The 16,577-nt window shown below is 63.1% G+C and overlaps 1 protein-coding gene across 1 annotated transcript in view; it reads left to right on the top strand.

Moving 5' to 3' along the window:
• DAGLA (diacylglycerol lipase alpha) overlaps positions 1-16,247 on the top strand; it is a 59,842-nt gene extending 43,595 nt beyond the window's left edge. The window contains exons 7-20 of the mRNA XM_054563796.1: positions 305-439; positions 1,086-1,163; positions 2,808-2,932; positions 6,220-6,373; positions 6,935-7,018; positions 7,138-7,215; positions 7,629-7,709; positions 8,105-8,247; positions 8,514-8,582; positions 8,938-9,010; positions 9,681-9,877; positions 10,627-10,756; positions 11,311-11,498; positions 12,869-16,247. Coding sequence (XP_054419771.1) covers positions 305-439; positions 1,086-1,163; positions 2,808-2,932; positions 6,220-6,373; positions 6,935-7,018; positions 7,138-7,215; positions 7,629-7,709; positions 8,105-8,247; positions 8,514-8,582; positions 8,938-9,010; positions 9,681-9,877; positions 10,627-10,756; positions 11,311-11,498; positions 12,869-13,820 — 2,487 coding nt within the window. The 3' untranslated portion in view covers positions 13,821-16,247. The remainder of the gene's footprint in view (positions 1-304; positions 440-1,085; positions 1,164-2,807; positions 2,933-6,219; positions 6,374-6,934; positions 7,019-7,137; positions 7,216-7,628; positions 7,710-8,104; positions 8,248-8,513; positions 8,583-8,937; positions 9,011-9,680; positions 9,878-10,626; positions 10,757-11,310; positions 11,499-12,868) is intronic.
• Positions 16,248-16,577: the final 330 nt, after the last annotated feature.

Here is a 16,577-nt window from a genome sequence, read left to right as displayed (position 1 = left end):
AAGAGCAGGAAATGGCTCGAGTTGGCATCTGTGCGTGCTAGACGGTGAGTGCCCCAGGAGCTCCGAGGACAGAGGAGGGCCGGGGGGGTGGCGAGGGAGAAGGGTCAGGTCTGTGGGGCCCAGAGCAAGGCCCCGGCTTGCACTGCAGAGGGCTGCACGGGGTCGGGCCCCCCGATGCCGCGAGGTGCTGGGGTGAGCTTGCGCAAGGCCCGAAACAGACGCCCAGCCCCAGGGGATTCACTCCTGGTCTCTTATTCTTTCTCCTGCTCCCCCACCCTGTCCCCTGCCTCCCTGGACCTCATAGGATGCCTACTCAGAAATCGCCTACCTCTTTGCTGAGTTCTTCCGGGACCTGGACATTGTGCCATCTGACATCATCGCTGGCCTGGTGCTGCTTCGGCAGCGACAGCGGGCCAAGCGCAATGCCGTGCTGGACGAGGTGAGTGTCCAGCCCCTCTCTAGGCGCCTCCCCACACCACCTCCCACCCAGGCCTCTTCCTGCTGCCCCTGCTGCTGCTGCTGCTGCTGCTAGCACCCGGGCTCTACACATCTCTCGGGCCCTGGAGGTCACCCTCTGATGCTCACCCCACTCCCTTCCTCAGCTCACCCCTGCAGCCACCATTCATGGCTCTTGCTTGAGCCACCCTCCTCTACTGGGCCATGTGTGGCTGCTTCTCAGCCAGGCCACCACAAGGGACTTCTGAGCAAAGGGGCCTACGCATAACGCAGCTTGGGCTTCAGCCTGTGCACTTCCCGCTCCATCCCGCCCACCCCACCCCTCAACAACACACCAGTCCCAGCGGGGGATCTCCCAGCATGTCCCGCAAAATATGTTCCCCCCTGGTCTGGACTGGGAACATCCCTGGAAAGGGTTGGGGATGGTGCTTTGAGTGGAAGGGGAGCAACTGGAAATATGACAAGACCCCCACCTTTGGAGAACTGGCTGGGTCAAGAGCGAGACACCACTCAATCCTTGGGCTCCCGAGGCCCCTGGGAAGCAGGCAGAGTGCGGAGCTGGGCACCCAGACCCCTTCCTCCGCGTGCAGCTGGCCTGGGGCAGCCAGCTTCACACACCTGTTTTACAGGCCAACAATGACATCTTGGCCTTCCTGTCTGGGATGCCGGTGACCAGGAACACCAAGTACCTCGACCTCAAGAACTCGGTGAGTCAGAACCACCCCCACCCGCCCTGTCGGGTCCCTCTCTCCCTCTGGTGGGATGGCCTGAGCAAACCGTCTGCTCCCACAGGAGTCGCCCTCTGAGCTCCCCAGACAGCCCCTCCTCGGCCACGCCCCCTCTCCCTGCCCCGCCCCCCCTCAAGCCCCTCCACGCTGGCTCTACAGACAACTCCCTAAATCTGCTTGACCGTGCTCAGGATGTTTGGTCCTGGCCTCTCGAGATTATAAAGCGCGTCGCCAGAGTGAGCTGCCGCTGTGATTGCTGTCATGGCCATCGTGAGAAAAGGCAGTGGGGATGCAGCACTTGGGTTTCCAGCTTCAAGGAGCAGACCCTCTTCTCCTGCGCCTCTAGTAGAAATCCAGTCTGCGTGTGTGTCGCAGGGAAAGGGGCTGTCTGGGGCTGGCTCTGCCGTGGGAGCAAACCTTGGGGTGTGCGTCCGCTCCCTGCCGGCACTGTGACCGTGAGCGAGTCCCTGACCCCCTGCGCCTGTTCCCTGGTGCGCAGATGGTCCTGGGCACACCTTCCACTCAGAGCCCTCCCGAGTCCAGCTCTCAGCATGGTGCCAGCAAACAATGGTGCCAGTCAGGACACTGCTAGACAGCATTCACCCTCGGGTCTGAATCCCCTGGAAAAGCCTCCGGTCTCCGTCCGCCCCCACGCCCCAAAGCAGGTCTTTGTATCCTCTCTGAAAACAGCGTGTGCATGGCCGGTGCGCTCACCCACGGAGGGGGCAGGGGCAGGGGCAGGCAGCCGAGCCTCTAGGTGCTGGGTCCTCGCCTGCCACCTGGCAGAGGCTGCCCCGCCCCGCCCTGCAGCCCGGAGCTCTGACACACTGAGAGGATAATGGCCTCCTCCAACCCCGTTCCTGAAGAGCAGGCAGAGTGGCCCAGGCTCGGTGCCACCCCTCCGGGCCCTGATGAAGGCCATACCTTTTCCACTTCACCGGGTGACTAATCACCCTCTTTAACTTTTACAAGGTGACTAATGCCCTCTAAGTGCAGGAGTCCTCCAGCCCCTGGGGAGCCGGGACACTGAACAGGGCTTCGCTTTGCTGGGGCGCCCGTGCCTCCTGCCTCCCTCCCGCCCTTCAGCCTGACAACAAGAGCCCCTGGCCTCAGACGCCGGGTTTCCCAGCTGGTGCCTCTCTCCAGAGAGATCCCAATCTGCCCAGATGCCCCTTTCAAGCCAGTGACTCAGTGCATCAAGCTAGAGAGTCAGCGACTTGTCTGGTCACCTAGCATGTCAGCGTCCAGGACCGGCCCGCGGCGCAAGGCCTTGACATCAGCCAGAGGGCCCAGGCCTGATTGCTGAGCGGGGAGGGGGCAGGGTGACCACTCCCCCCTCCTCCCTCTCTTCCCTTATTGGGAATCTGGGCAAGGAGATCGATCCAGGGCTCCGAGTGTTTTTCTGTCCCCAATCATTAATTCTGAGGTTGAAGCAACAGGACAGGTCTCAGGAGGATACGCGCCCTGGTTGCAGGGAGATAATTAGGGAAATGCAATTATCATTTGGAGGGGCGGCCCCTCCTCCAAGACAGGAGGGGTCTGCAGCCTGTGGGGAGCTTGTGGGCCCTGAGGCTGTGGGCACAGAGTTCAGGAGGTGACCACCCGCTGCCTCCTGTCTTCCAGCAAGAGATGCTCCGCTACAAAGAAGTCTGCTACTACATGCTGTTTGCGCTGGCCGCCTATGGCTGGCCCATGTACCTGATGCGGAAGCCTGCCTGTGGCCTCTGCCAGCTGGCGAGGTCCTGCTCGTGAGTACTGTCTCCTCTGCCCACCGGCCAGCGAGCATGGAGGGGCTGAGGTCGAGGAGTTGGGCCCTCAGAGGGAGGCTCTCCCTTTCCCTAAGCAGATGCTTCCGTGCCCTGGTCTGCCCACCGCCCCCCTCCCCGCCCGAGGCCTGTGCTGCTTGTCTCTGCACCATCCCTCGGCCTCGACCCCCCTGGTTCTGCATTACTCCTGGGCAGGAAAGGCTGTAGGATCGTGCATTTCCAGATTTGCATCTGGACTTCGTCACTCACAGCCTTCAGCAAGTCTGCCTCCCTCCACCAGCCTCAATGTATCCGTAAAGTGGGGATGGCGGTGCTTGCTGCCTGGCGTGGTCTGAGAGGGTTACCGAGATGCTGCCCGCCAGCACTGCTTGTTCCTGTCCCCTCCTTCCCTCTCCCTGCCTGGCCAACTGGTCCCCTCAACTGCCTCCCTCTGTGCACACCCTTCCTTCTCCTGCCCCCCATCCCACACCCTGCCTCTCAGAAAGAAAGGACTTTCCTGGTGGAGAGTCCCGTTCCATAGGGGCCCCTGGAAAGGCCCTTCAATGGAAGGCTCCTCACAGGAGCTGCCAAGCCCTCTGCCCCAGACGGCCTGCAGCTGGGCGCCGTCCTCTGTCCACGGCCGCCTGGCTGGCTTCTGCTTTCCCCCGGGGGCCAGAGGAGTGCGCAGCTCCCGGAGCGCCCTTCCCCACACTGGATGTCCCCACGGTCAGCCCTGGACAGGCAGAAGGAGGACAGCTCCCTGGCTCCCTGTTCCAGAAAGGCTGGCCTGCTGGGCAGGCAGCTTCTGTCTGCGATACCCCTGCTCGTTTCACCATCCCCCCAGCAAGCAACAGAATGGACCAGGCACCCCGTTCCCCAGCCTGCACACAGCTGGCGCGCCTCCCGTCATCCTTGGGGGCGCCTGCTCAGGCTGGGAACTTCTCAAAGTGAGCGCCGGCCCAGGGTTCCCATGACCGGGGCTCCGGCAGGCCCTGCTCCATTGCTCACTGGCAGGGTGGGGACATCGTTTGTAGGGCAATGCCTGTCCCGCCTGCCCACAGGCCACCTCAGAAGCCAGGGAGTCCCTGGCAGGCCAGGCACAAGGTGCTCCGCAGACAGGAGGCATGTTGGCACTTGTAGCAGCTTCTCGGTGCTGTGGGAGAGAGAGCAAGGGTCCTCAGTCCCAGCAGTGATGGGAGGAAGGCGGGCTGCCCACCTGCCTTGGGCCCAGGCCCTCCGCCTGGCAGCATTTCTCCTCCCATCCCAGGCCCCACGTCCCACGAAGAGTGTGGCAGGCCAGGCCTGCCTATGGCTCTGCCCCTGACTCCTCTTGGCGGGAGTGCCAGCCCCCAGGCTGCTGGCCCTGCCGCGCTCATCAGTGCCCCGACCCCCGACCGCTGACTGAGAGGCAGCCTTCTCACTGGACAGAGGGAGAGCCACCATTTACTGAGTGCCTGTTGTATACCGGGCCCTTTCTGCATCTTGGGCCTTTGACCTCACACTAGCCTCGTGAAGTAGCCATTAGCGCCTGCTCTTACAGAGGAGGAAACTGGGCTTCGGATGGCCTAGTGCCCTCCAGGCTCTCGCTGTCAGGAAGGGACTTTCCAGAGCAAGGACTCAAGTCCAGGTCTGTTTCCCAAGGCCACGCTGTGGTGACCACATGTCCAGAGCTGCAGGAGGGGGCTGAGGCTGGAGAGAGCAGACAGCTGCCTGAGAAACAAGAGCCTGGCCCCCAGACTCAGGCCCCAGACCCCTTGGGCTGGCATGGTGTGTGGCGATTCTCAGCATGCGTTCAGGTGGTCCCCTCTGGGTTTTTTCAGCAAACCCTCTCCCCTTTGGGAAGTGTGTGACAGTCCCTCAGATGCTACTCAAGTGAAGACAAACCTCTAGCATCATCAAAATTCAGGATTCTTCATAAAACCTCAGCTGTCATCTCAAGATTGCTGGCAGGCGTGGGTCATGTGCTCTCCTGGCTTGTGGTTTAGTCTGTTGGGTGCTGGCTCCCTCTGGCGGCCTGAGGAGCAGCTACACCCCTTGCTAGGGGCACAGCTCCGCCGCTCACACCCATTCATTTGCGGGAGCCTACCATGTACCTGGCACTGTTTTGGGTGCTGGCAACACAACTCTGAAGCAGAGCAAAGCCTTCCGAGGCACAGACCAGGAAACAGAGCCTGCTGGGGCAGATGAGAGCTTTGGAGAAAAATAAAGCTGGGTGTTGGAATGCTGGTGAGGGGCTGGCTATGTTAGGCGGCAGGGGCCAGGGTGGACCGCCCCGTAACATACACTTCAGCAGACACCTGCAGGAAGCGAAGTCCAACCGCATAGTATCAAGGAGAAGAGGGTTTCAGGCAGAATGAGCCAGGGGTGCGAAGACGCTGAGGCAGGAAGTTGGCCAATGCGTCTGGAAGGCAAGAGGACCACAGGCCGGACGGGAGTCAGGGGCAACAGGCCAGAGAACCAGGGCCAGGTGGGGCAGCGCCCTCGGCTGCTGACAGGACCAGCTCTCACACTGGGCAAGGAGGGCAATGCTGTAAGGTTTTGAGTGAGGTGATGTGGCTTGACATATCTGAAAGGGTCACCCTGGCTGCCGAGCTGAGGGGGTAGGGGGCTGATGTAGACAAGGGAGGCCAGGCAGGAGGCTCTGTGACACTCCAAGGCAGAGATGATGGTGGCACGGAGCAGGGTGCAGGGGTGGAGGAGTGGGAAAGCGGCCGGAATCTGTGAATCGGAAGGTGGGGTGAGCCGCTGGGCTGACCAAGTGGGTGTGGGATGTGAGGTGGGGAGGGGACCGAAGACGGTTCCGAGCCGGGGGCTGAGGGGTGGGCGGGCAGGGTGTGGGGGACAGCGGGGAGCACTCGAGGCCTGGGACCTGGAGAGGCTGAGATCTTGTGGGCGGTTGGATGGGAGCACCCTGGTAGTTGGTTCGTCAGCACAGAGGTGGCGTTAAAGCCTGAGGCGGGTGAGGCCCTGCAGGGGGCGCTGTGTGGCCAGAGCGGAGGGGAGCCCGGCACTGACCTCTGGGCCTCGGTGAGGGGATGGGCAGAGGAGGCTGCCACTGAGGGAGCGCAGTCCAAGAGAGAGGGCACCTCCAAGGGGAGGGAGCGGCCCTCCGGGTCACAGGTCACATGCTGCCAGAGGCCCAAATGAGACAGAGAGCTGGGAACTGGCCGGTAGAACTTTGCAAGGAGGCTTGGGAGGGGGCAGGGCTGCAAGAGCGGGTTCCAGAGAGGATGACAGAAGACCGCTCTGCCAGGGGCCCCTAGCCCTGAGCCCCTGCCACTCCACCGCAGGTGCTGCCTGTGCCCCGCGCGGCCTCGGTTTGCCCCCGGAGTCACCATCGAGGAAGACAACTGCTGCGGCTGCAACGCCATTGCCATCCGGCGCCACTTCCTGGATGAGAACATGACTGCGGTGGACATTGTCTACACGTCCTGCCATGATGCGGTGAGGGCCCCCGGCACCTGGGCCAGGCCGATGTATAGCGTCCCCCAGTGTCTGCCCTCTGCAGGCTGCGGAGGGCGGGCGGGGCTGTGCCCTGGTGTCCGGAGCCAGCAGATGCCAAGGGCCCGGGTGCCCAAGCAGCCCCATAGGCAGCAGGAGCCCTTGGCCTTGCTGGCACCTCCAGGCTGCCCCTAGCTGGGTAGACCAGCACTGGGCCCTTCTCCCCACACCCCCTCTGGGGCCAGGAAGTGGACCCAAACCCCACACCCAGGGCTGGGGCTCCTCAACCTCAGCCTCTGGGGGAAGGAATCGGGGAGGAAGCAGTGAGGTCCTGGGGAGGGGCAGTCACCTCTCTGGACACAGCCGGGAGGGTGGTGGCATCTGGACTGCCTGGGCCAGGAGCTGGGGGGTAGGGTGGGCTGTCACCTGGGCCGGCAGACTTGCAGGGGCCCAGGGGCTGGTGGAGACAGACTCCCTGGCCTAGAAGGAGACCTGCTCAGGTCACCTGCCCGAGACTGGCGCCATCCCAGGGCTGCTCGGGCTCACGAGCCACCCTCTTCCTAGGTGTACGAAACCCCCTTCTACGTGGCGGTGGACCATGACAAGAAGAAGGTGGTTATCAGTATTCGGGGAACCCTGTCCCCCAAGGTAAGCTGCCTGTGGCTCCCTGCCTACCCCTGGGGACTGCCCCACCGCCCCTGAGGGATGCTGCTTCCCTCTTCCGGTCGTCCTCAGCCCTGCCCTTCCTCTGTTCCCTCTCTCTGCAGGACGCCCTGACAGACCTGACCGGGGACGCTGAGCGCCTCCCTGTGGAGGGGCACCATGGCACCTGGCTGGGGCACAAGGTACCCACTGCTCCGTGGGCCCTTGACCTTCTCCCCTGCCAGCACACAGACCTGTCCTGTTGGGGTGGGGCCTCTCTGCTTGCTGGCCGTGCTGATAGAGATTGGTTGGGGGTGGGGGGTGGAAGTTCCCCTGGGTCTCCCTGCTCAGCCTGGGTCCTAACCCCGAGGAGCCTGAGGACGCAGCTGGGAAGGGATCACGCTGGTTTCTGTTAGACACACAACCCCTCTGAGCCTCAGTTTTCTCATCTGTGAAATGGAAACAATGTGATAACTGGTCTGTCAGTGCCACAGCCAGGCAGTTTTGAGGCCAGAAACGGGGCACGGGCTGGCCAGGGTAGTGAGCTGCTGGTGCCTGAGAGGCCCCCCTCTCCTGGCCCCTCTCCGAGCTCCCACCTCTGCTCCTCCTCACCCAGGGCATGGTCCTCTCGGCTGAGTACATCAAGAAGAAGCTGGAGCAGGAGATGGTCCTGTCCCAGGCCTTCGGGAGAGACCTGGTGAGGCATTTTCCGTGCACGGAGCCCAGCCAGGTTGTTGGGGCACAGGGAATGGTCAGGGTGACCAAGTGATTCTAACCGAGCGTAATCACCTTATATAAAGGTCGTTCCCAAGCACAGAGGCAATGTCTAGGATGGAAGAAGCCTCTCCTGGAAAATCAGGAAGGGCTTGTCCAAAGAACTAACTTCTGAGCAAGATTTTGAAGGAAGTGTAAGAGTTTGTTAGAATAGCTTCTCCAGGAAGTTGCTCACAGGGGCCTAGCCTGGCTCTTTCACTGCCCCAGCAGCCACGCAGTGTGGACGTGAGCACAGGGTGCTGGGAAGGCTCTTCGGCCTCCCTGGCGTGACAGCTTGTCAGGCAGTGGGGCGGGGCTCTCAGGCTTCTCTCTCCCCAGGGCCGCGGAACCAAACACTATGGCCTGATCGTGGTGGGCCACTCCCTGGGCGCGGGCACCGCCGCCATCCTCTCCTTCCTGCTTCGCCCCCAGTACCCCACCCTCAAGTGCTTCGCCTACTCCCCACCAGGGGGCCTGCTGAGGTGAGCCGCCTGGGCCCTCGGTGTCCTCAGGGGCTGGGGCCTGGCATGGGCAGCCTGGCTCCTGGTCAGTGGGGGCCAGAAAGTGACCCGATAAGGGGAGGGGGGCTTTGTCAAATGCCAGGAGGGCCCCAGGTCTACCTGTGGCAAAGCCCTTCTGGCAGAAAGGGCAGGGCCGGGGCAGGCAGCGCAGCCAGGCAGACCTTGAGTCTAGAGCTGGAGCAAGGCTCCCCACCCCTACCTGAGCCCCGCCTCTGCTTCCCTTGCAGTGAGGATGCCATGGAGTACTCCAAGGAGTTTGTGACAGCTGTGGTTCTGGGCAAAGACCTCGTCCCCAGGCAAGTCACTGTGCCCTCTCCACCGTCCCGCCTGGGCTGTCCTCCCTCCTCAGGGCCTTACGTGGGCTCCTCACTTGGGCCCCACAGCTCTCTCCCTCAGATTCCTATCTCCCTGAGGGACAGGGACGAGGGACACCAAATCCTCTTCCATGCCTTTAGGTGCCCAAGCCTAGAGGACCCACCGGCCTGGCCTCCCCCTCCCTGGCTTGGCTCTGCCGCGGACCTCCTTCCGCCCACCTGGGACCTGGACAGCCTGGTCTTCCTTGGTCTGGGCCTGCCCCCGCTGCCCCTCACCCCTTGCCTCTCCTGGTCCCTGGCCAGGCCAGGCTGATGCCTGCCTTGTTCCCTCCCCTAGGATCGGCCTCTCCCAGCTGGAAGGTTTCCGCAGGCAGCTCCTGGATGTCCTGCAGCGAAGCACCAAGCCCAAAGTGAGCTCTCTCCCCGCCCTCCCACCTGGGCACCCTGGCTCTGGGCACCTTGTCTGCCCAGGCCCTGCCTGTCCCTTAGGCCAGAGCGCAGCGGCCCCAGCCATGTGCTGCCAGGCTGGGGGGTGGTTGGTGTCCTGGTAGCCTCAGGTCATCAGACCCTCAGCATCTCCAAGGGTTTCATCCCACCTACCCCCTGCCTGTCCTTGTACATATGGGGAAACTGAAGCCCAGAGTGGGCAAGGGACTTGCTTTTGCTCACACAACAAGTTGTAACTGAGTCCATTTTGGCACTTGTCAGGCCCGGGAGACAGGTGGCTGGGCACCAAGCCCGCAGCAGCTGTTCTGCCTCTGACGTGCTAGGTGACTTAGAGCAAGTCCTTCCCTTCCCCGGGCCTGTCTCCCGTCCACTAGGAAGGGGTGGACTAGCCTTCCGGTGCCTTTCCAGCCCTGAAGTCCAACAATTCCTCCTCATCTGCCCCTGGGGTCTTTTTGGCCACCATGACAGCTGTCCAGCTCAGACCCTGCCTCTTCAGATGGCCACTGCCCTTCCCTCTGCCCTACGGCCACCCCAGCTCCCACCTGTCACCTATGGGTGCTCCATCTGAGCACCTCTGTCCCTGCCCCCCAGCCTTCGCTGCTCAGCTGACGCCCCTCCCTTCTGCCTGCACAGTGGCGAATCATTGTGGGGGCCACTAAATGCATCCCCAAGTCAGAGCTGCCCGAGGAGGTGGAGGTGACCACCCTGGCCAGCACTCGGCTCTGGACCCACCCCAGCGACCTGACCATCGCCCTGTCGGCCAGCACCCCACTTTACCCGCCTGGCCGCATCATCCACGTGGTCCACAACCACCCAGCGGAGCAGTGCTGGTAGGTGCTGCCCATGACCCCTGTCAGCTGGGTGGCAGCTGCAGCCAGGGCAGGGGCCGCATCCTCCAGGGCACTGCGGGGGTGGAGCCTGGAAGGCTGATGGCCAGGGCGCCCATGGCTGGGTTGCCCCAGCCTGGGCCCTGGAAGTGGAGCAATAGGCCAGTGCAGAACAGGACTCCAGACTCCCATCTTGTCCCTGGTGCCACCCTCTTCCTGGTGTCCCCAAGGGCAACTCTCCCCACTTGTGGTCCATTTAAAAGTAGATGCCCTGAAGGGGTCACCCTAAGGCCCTGGCCAGCTCACACCTCAGTTGTCACTTGGCATCACCTCTGGGATTAGGGGGCAGCCGGCTGTGAGCAGGCGGGGAGGGTCTTGGGTAGGGGAAGGGAGAGAAAAGGATGGCAGGCACCTGACTTCTGGCCCCACCCAGGGCGAAGCAGGCACGGCCCAGGTCACTTGTGTGGAGGGGGGTGATGTGTAGGGACTGTGGTGGAGGCTCAAGGTCAGCCTTTCTGGGCCTCTGTCTGCAGTAAATGTTCCTAGCCAGGCTGGGAGTGGGGTAGGGGTGGGGGCTGAGGGTGGAACAAGAGCAGGGAGCCAGGGACACAGGCCTACTGGCCAGGTGGGGCACGGGTCCTCCGAGTGCACCCACCTCTGCTAAGCCCGGGCAAAGAACAGAGCCAGGGCCTGGGGTCAAGGCCAGGCCGCCCCCCACCCACCAATTCCCTTCGGCCCCTGTGCCCCTGCAGCTGCTGTGAGCAGGAGGAGCCCACGTACTTCGCCATCTGGGGCGACAACAAGGCCTTCAACGAGGTGATCATCTCCCCGGCCATGCTGCACGAGCACCTCCCCTACGTGGTCATGGAGGGGCTCAACAAGGTGAGGCCTGGGCAGCCGGGTGGCCCCACCTCCCCAGAGCCAATGGTGCCTTCTGGGCTGGGCCCCTGTCCCTGTCCCATGTGGCAGGCAAGGGTGTGGATGCTGAGAAGTTCACCCGAGTCCTCGGCTGGGCTGCGGTGGGGCAAGAGAGCCCACCCATGTCCTGGCCTCCATGCCCCTGCTCTGCCCGCGCTGCCACCCAGCCCTGTGGCGAGCAGGCGTTTGAGACTCCCAGGAACCAGTCCCTTGTGCAGGTCAAGCTCACAGGCCCCAAAGGCCACCCGGCACTTGACAGATGGCCGGCATAGCCATCACCTGGCCACAGAAAGGCTGAACACAGGGAAGGAAAACTGGCCTGGCCCATCGGTGGGGCGAGGCACGGTCGCAGGGCCAGTCCGGGGCCGTCCTGGAGGGGAACGGCCCTGGGGGGAAGAGAGTAAGACCCAGCTGACCCCATGCTGCCCTGCTTGGCCTGAGCTGCTTGGCCTGCTGCCCCATCCCTCCGTGGGCTTGCCGCCCTTCCCCCACCACCAGCTTCCCCATCCTGTCCCCAGGTGCTGGAGAACTACAACAAGGGGAAGACGGCCTTGCTCTCTGCTGCCAAGGTCATGGTGAGCCCCACCGAGGTGGACCTCACTCCCGAGCTCATCTTTCAGCAGCAACCGCTGCCCACAGGGCCCCCAGTGCCTGCTGGCCTCGCCCTGGAGCTGCCCACCGCCGACCACCGAAACAGCAGCATCAGGTGGGTCCCACCCACCCCAGCCCTGGCCCAGTGGGCGTGTGCAGGGGCCGCAGGTGTGATTTCAGTGTGCTTGTGCACATGCCTATCCGGTGCACGGACTGAGTCCATATGTTCGCACAGCTCTGCACACAGGTGCAGGAAAGGGCGAATTCACCGCCTCTGCTCCGGCTCTCTGCTGCCCTGTTCCCCCTCCCCCAGCCTGCCATTCCTGAAGCCCACATGGGCTAGTGGGCATCTCAGGATACATGCCCCCTGGTCACAAACACATAGATTCACTCATACTCATCAAGACCCAAATAGATGGACGTCCATGCACTCACCTGCACACACGCATGTGCATTTATATATTTGTACTGAAGCTTATGTGTGCAGACATGTGCCTCACAAGTTGCTCTAAGCACACACAGCCTCACAAAGACGTACTCAGGCTCTGGACACATGCCAAGACAGAGGTCAAGACACACACACACAAGGACACACTTGGACAGGCGGCCATGCCTGTGGATAAATGAATGCGCCTGTGCCCAGCCTAGTCACTCAGACACCTTGAGCCAGTGACATGCGGACAGCTTGGATGCACACTGTACACACAAACACAGAGCATGCACATGTGCTCCCAGGCACACGCCTCACATTCACACACACTCTTTGGAGGATTGGGTCAGGCTCTTAATGGGGGATCCTCCTGTGTCTCTGGGACCCTTGCTGCCCAGGTCCTGAGCCCAGGGAGGGTGCAGATCTGGCCAAGAGGCTGATGAGAAGGGTCCTCACCAGATTTCTGGCCCTCCATGGGGCAGGTGGACATGGCTCCCTACCTTCTGTGCATTTCCTGAGGCAGCTGCCTGAGGGAGCCCAAGTCCGTTCTCACCGCTGTAACTGCTGCACCCCCAACCCCCCAATCTTCATTTGCTCCCTGTAGGCATCTGCATGGCCCAGAGGCTCCAGGGCTCCCCGCCCAGCAGAGGGGACCCTCCATGGGTGAGGCAGGAGGGGCCCCAGTGTGAGGGAGGGAGGGATGGGGCTCTGGGAGGGGCACAGAGGGCAGCTGGTCTCTCTGGGCCTGTCTCCCATTACGCAGTGACAGAATGCCAGGGCAGGCGCCCTGCCGGGTCGTGGGAGTCCTAGCGTTCCACCAGAGAGCCCAGGCCATTGGGACGCCCACCTTGGCTCAAGACTGCATCGGTCCTTTCTCTCTCTTGGGTTCTTCTGAGTTTTTTTCTTTTCCAAGTGTCCCTGACCCAAACAGTTCGATGGCTGCTAAATGAACTTCCCCCTCCACCCCCTCCCCAACTCTCCTCCAGCTGGGGAGCTGGGGGATCAGCCCGGAACCCTTCCTGAGTCTCTCCTCCTCCCTGCTCCACCCTCTGCAGGAGCAAGTCCCAGTCTGAGATGAGCCTGGAGGGCTTCTCGGAGGGGCGGCTGCTGTCCCCGGTGGCTGCAGCCTCGGCGGCCCGCCAGGACCCCGTGGAGCTGCTGCTGCTGTCCACCCAGGAGCGGCTGGCGGCGGAGCTGCAGGCACGGAGGGCGCCTCTGGCCACCATGGAGAGCCTCTCGGACACGGAGTCGCTGTACAGCTTTGACTCACGCCGCTCCTCAGGCTTCCGCAGCATCCGAGGCTCACCCAGCCTCCACGCCGTGCTGGAGCGTGACGAGGGCCACCTCTTCTACATCGACCCCGCCATCCCAGAGGAAAACCCGTCCCTGAGCTCTCGCACCGAGCTGCTGGCCGCAGACAGCCTGTCCAAGCACTCGCAGGACACCCAGCCCCTGGAGGCTGCCCTGGGCAGTGGGGGTGCCACCCCCGAGCGGCCCCCCAGCGTGGTGGCCAATGAGCAGGAGGAAGAGGCGGGGAGTGGGGCGGCCCCCCGCGGAGAGCTGGCGCTGCACAACGGGCGCCTGGGGGATTCGCCCAGCCCTCAGGTGCTGGAGTTCGCGGAATTCATCGACAGCCTCTTCAACCTAGACAGCAAGAGCAGCTCCTTCCAGGACCTGTACTGCATGGTGGTGCCCGAGAGCCCCACCAGCGACTACGCCGAGGGCCCCAAGTCCCCCAGCCAGCAAGAGATCCTGCTCCGTGCGCAGTTCGAGCCCAACCTGGTGCCCAAGCCCCCGAGGCGCTTCGCCGGCTCCGCTGACCCCTCCTCCGGCATCTCGCTGTCGCCCTCCTTCCCGCTCAGCTCCTCAGGCGAGCTCATGGACCTGACGCCCACGAGCCTCAGCAGCCAGGAGTGCCTGGCAGTGGACAAGATCCGAACTTCCACCCCCGCTGGCCGTGGGACCAGCCCCACCAAGCAGGATGACCTGGTCATCTCGGCACGCTAGCACCCAGGAGCGGCCGCCGGCCAAGGCCTGGGACAGAGCAGGGGGCCCCTCCGGCTCCAGGGGGCTGCCCCCAGGGCCGGGCAGCTTGGAGGAGAGGCCCCCAGGGGCTACTTTAGCCTCAGGCATGGGGTGCTGCTGCTGAGCTGGGGGTCCACATCCCTACCTCAGCTTAGGACCCCCAGAGCCAAGACAGCTGGCATCTGGGCCCTCCAGCTAGGGGAGGGGCGGGGAGTGGGCAAGAGCCTGGGGCAGCCTGCCAGCCTGACTGCCCCCCCAGAGGCAGCCTGGCACCCCCTATTCCAGGATAGGCAGTGGGCATACTGACCCCCCTTCACTGCCCTCTGGCTGCTCTCCCAGGGCCGAGATGAAGAGCGGACCCCACCCCTACGTATTCTCATCTGTGGTCCAGGCTGGCATCTGCCCTGGCCACGCCCCCCAGATCTGGTGCCTGCTGGCCAGCCCCTGGGGTGACCCCCCACCAAGGGGGCCCGCAGTGTTGTGTATGTTTACAGAAGCTGCTGCGCTGGGCTCAGGATGTGCCCTGGGCTTGCAAGCCCCCCGTCCCCAATCATGTCTTCAGTAGCCCCTGTGTGAGCAGGGCAGGGCAGGGCCTGGAGGAGCCTGGAGGAGGGTGGGGTCAGGACTGTCCCTTCCCTGCTTGGTGTCCCTCACACTCACCCCTCTGTCGGTGGGTACTGGCCTGCCCATAACTCCTGTCCTGGTCACACAAAGGATAGAGGGCACAGGTGTGACCGCCCCTGGCTGCAAAGCCAGTGCCCTGGAGGAGAACGCCCAAATCCCTCTTCCTTTGAGGGCCCCGTGTTACCCCTTCACATCACCTCCCCCCACGCCTAGGTAGCCCCAGGCCCTGGGATCTGAAACCAAACACACCTCCATTCCCTCACTTCCCTCCCCGCTGGCCCAGACTCCCGCCTGGGCTTTTCTCAATCCCCAATGTTCTCTTGATGGGAAGTGAGGCCAAGAGTGGGATGTGGTGGCGTTTGGCTAGAGATCCCATGCTTACTGCTGGGGGTGGGGGGTGCAGGAGAGTCAGGGGCTCTGGGGTTGTCCTGGCTTAGCCTGGGGCCTCCACAGCCCCACTTGAGGGGCTCCTTCCCTGTCGGGTTGTGGGGGAAGCAGGGGGAGGTGGAAACCAGGACCCTGCCCAGGAGCCGAGTAGGGGAGACCGTGCATGCTCACGTGGGGCGTGTGTGTGCCTGTGCATGGGCGTGCGCGGTTCCTGAGGAAGGGGCTGCGGGGGCATCCGCCCGACCGGCCTGCCTGCTTCCCCCTCCCCAGCCTGATGAGCAGATAGCCAATGACCACAGTGGGGCCCCAGGGGCTGCAGGGCGAGCTCAGTTTCAGATATCACCTGTTCCTGTCGCACCTGCTGCTCTAACCCCAGATTTGGAAAACGTGTGTGCCGAGGCGTTGACCGTCCGCTTGTGCCTTCGTCTCCTCGGAGGCAAGCTCCCCCGACCCCGGCCCTGCCACGGCCTCCCTGGGTCAGCTAGGCTCCCCCCACAGCCCCCCGTCCCATGATCACTGGTCCCTGCTGCCTGTGCCCTGACCCCGGCCCCGACCCCACACACAGCTGGGACCAGCCCCAGACCCTGCCCTGGGACCCCTGCCCACCCTGACAGAGGGGCACAGAGGCCTGGGAGCTGGGCTCCCTCCCTCTGTGACCTGCACTGCTCACCAGGCTCCAGACCCCGCCCCTGCCGAGGGCCCTGCTGCCGGCTTAGCCGGGGCCCAGCACTGAAGCGGGACAAATCACTGGCTCTTAGAGTTTAAAAACGACAAATCATAAATCAGAGTAACGTTCCAACAAGCACCCCGGCCAATAGCAGGGAGACTTCCGGCCCAGCCTTTTAATTCCTCCTCTGCCAAGGTGGGCCTGAGACCTCTAAGGGGGCGTGGCGCCCACCCGTGCCCAGGACTGAGCCATCAGGGACAGACGCCCCAGCCCAAGGCTGTCGCCACACAGGGTTACAGGCTTGGGGCCGGGGCAGACTTGGACTCAGTCCTGGATGCCCCAGGGTCAGCCCACCCCTAACCTGCCCCCACCTGAAGGGTGGGCCTGCTGCATGTCTCCCTTCCTCCCGCATCACACTTGGGGGGGTCTGAGCCACCCCCTCCACCCAGCTCGGCTCAGCTCGACCCCCTCTCTGTCCCACAGACCCGCAGCACAAGCTCCCCCAGCCGTGCGCCGGCCTGTCCTCCCAGGGGCCTGGGCGGCCTCCATATGCAATCGATAGCGAGCGGCCGGCCCCACAGACACCGTGCACTCTACGTGCCATTCTCCCATGACTTTTTTTGTACTTAATGTATGAAAGATCCAAACTAATATTGCTGTAAAAAGGAGAGTCAAATTAATATAGCTTATTCTATAAATATATCTGTATATAGAGGTTTCTGTATATTGTATAGAGCTGTGTATAAACTGAATGTAGAAGCACGCTGGCTGCCTTGAGTGACTTCTCTTCCCAGAGGGTGGAGAGGGGGCTTGCTGCTGAGGGCAGAGACGGAGGGGGCGTCTGAGCCTGGCTCTCGCTGCTGCCAAAGGCCTGATCCAGGACCACACCCTGAGTGGCAGAGAGGCCAGAGGGCCCTGCCTGTGTGAGATATGTGCCAGGGGATCTGTCTGACTGCACTAGGGCCTTAGAAGAGGGGTCTTGTTAGCCCCTTTCTCCTCCCTGAGGGGGTCTTGGGCTCAAAGAGGATAAGTAAGTTGCTCAAGACCAGACAGGTCTGTCC

Source organism: Pteronotus mesoamericanus, unplaced genomic scaffold, assembly GCF_021234165.1.
Source record: "Pteronotus mesoamericanus isolate MK-2021 breed Mesoamerican mustached bat unplaced genomic scaffold, CSHL_Meso_final scaffold_83, whole genome shotgun sequence".
In the NCBI taxonomy this organism is placed as follows: Eukaryota; Metazoa; Chordata; class Mammalia; order Chiroptera; family Mormoopidae; genus Pteronotus; species Pteronotus mesoamericanus.
This window is presented reverse-complemented; position numbering and strand designations above follow the sequence as displayed.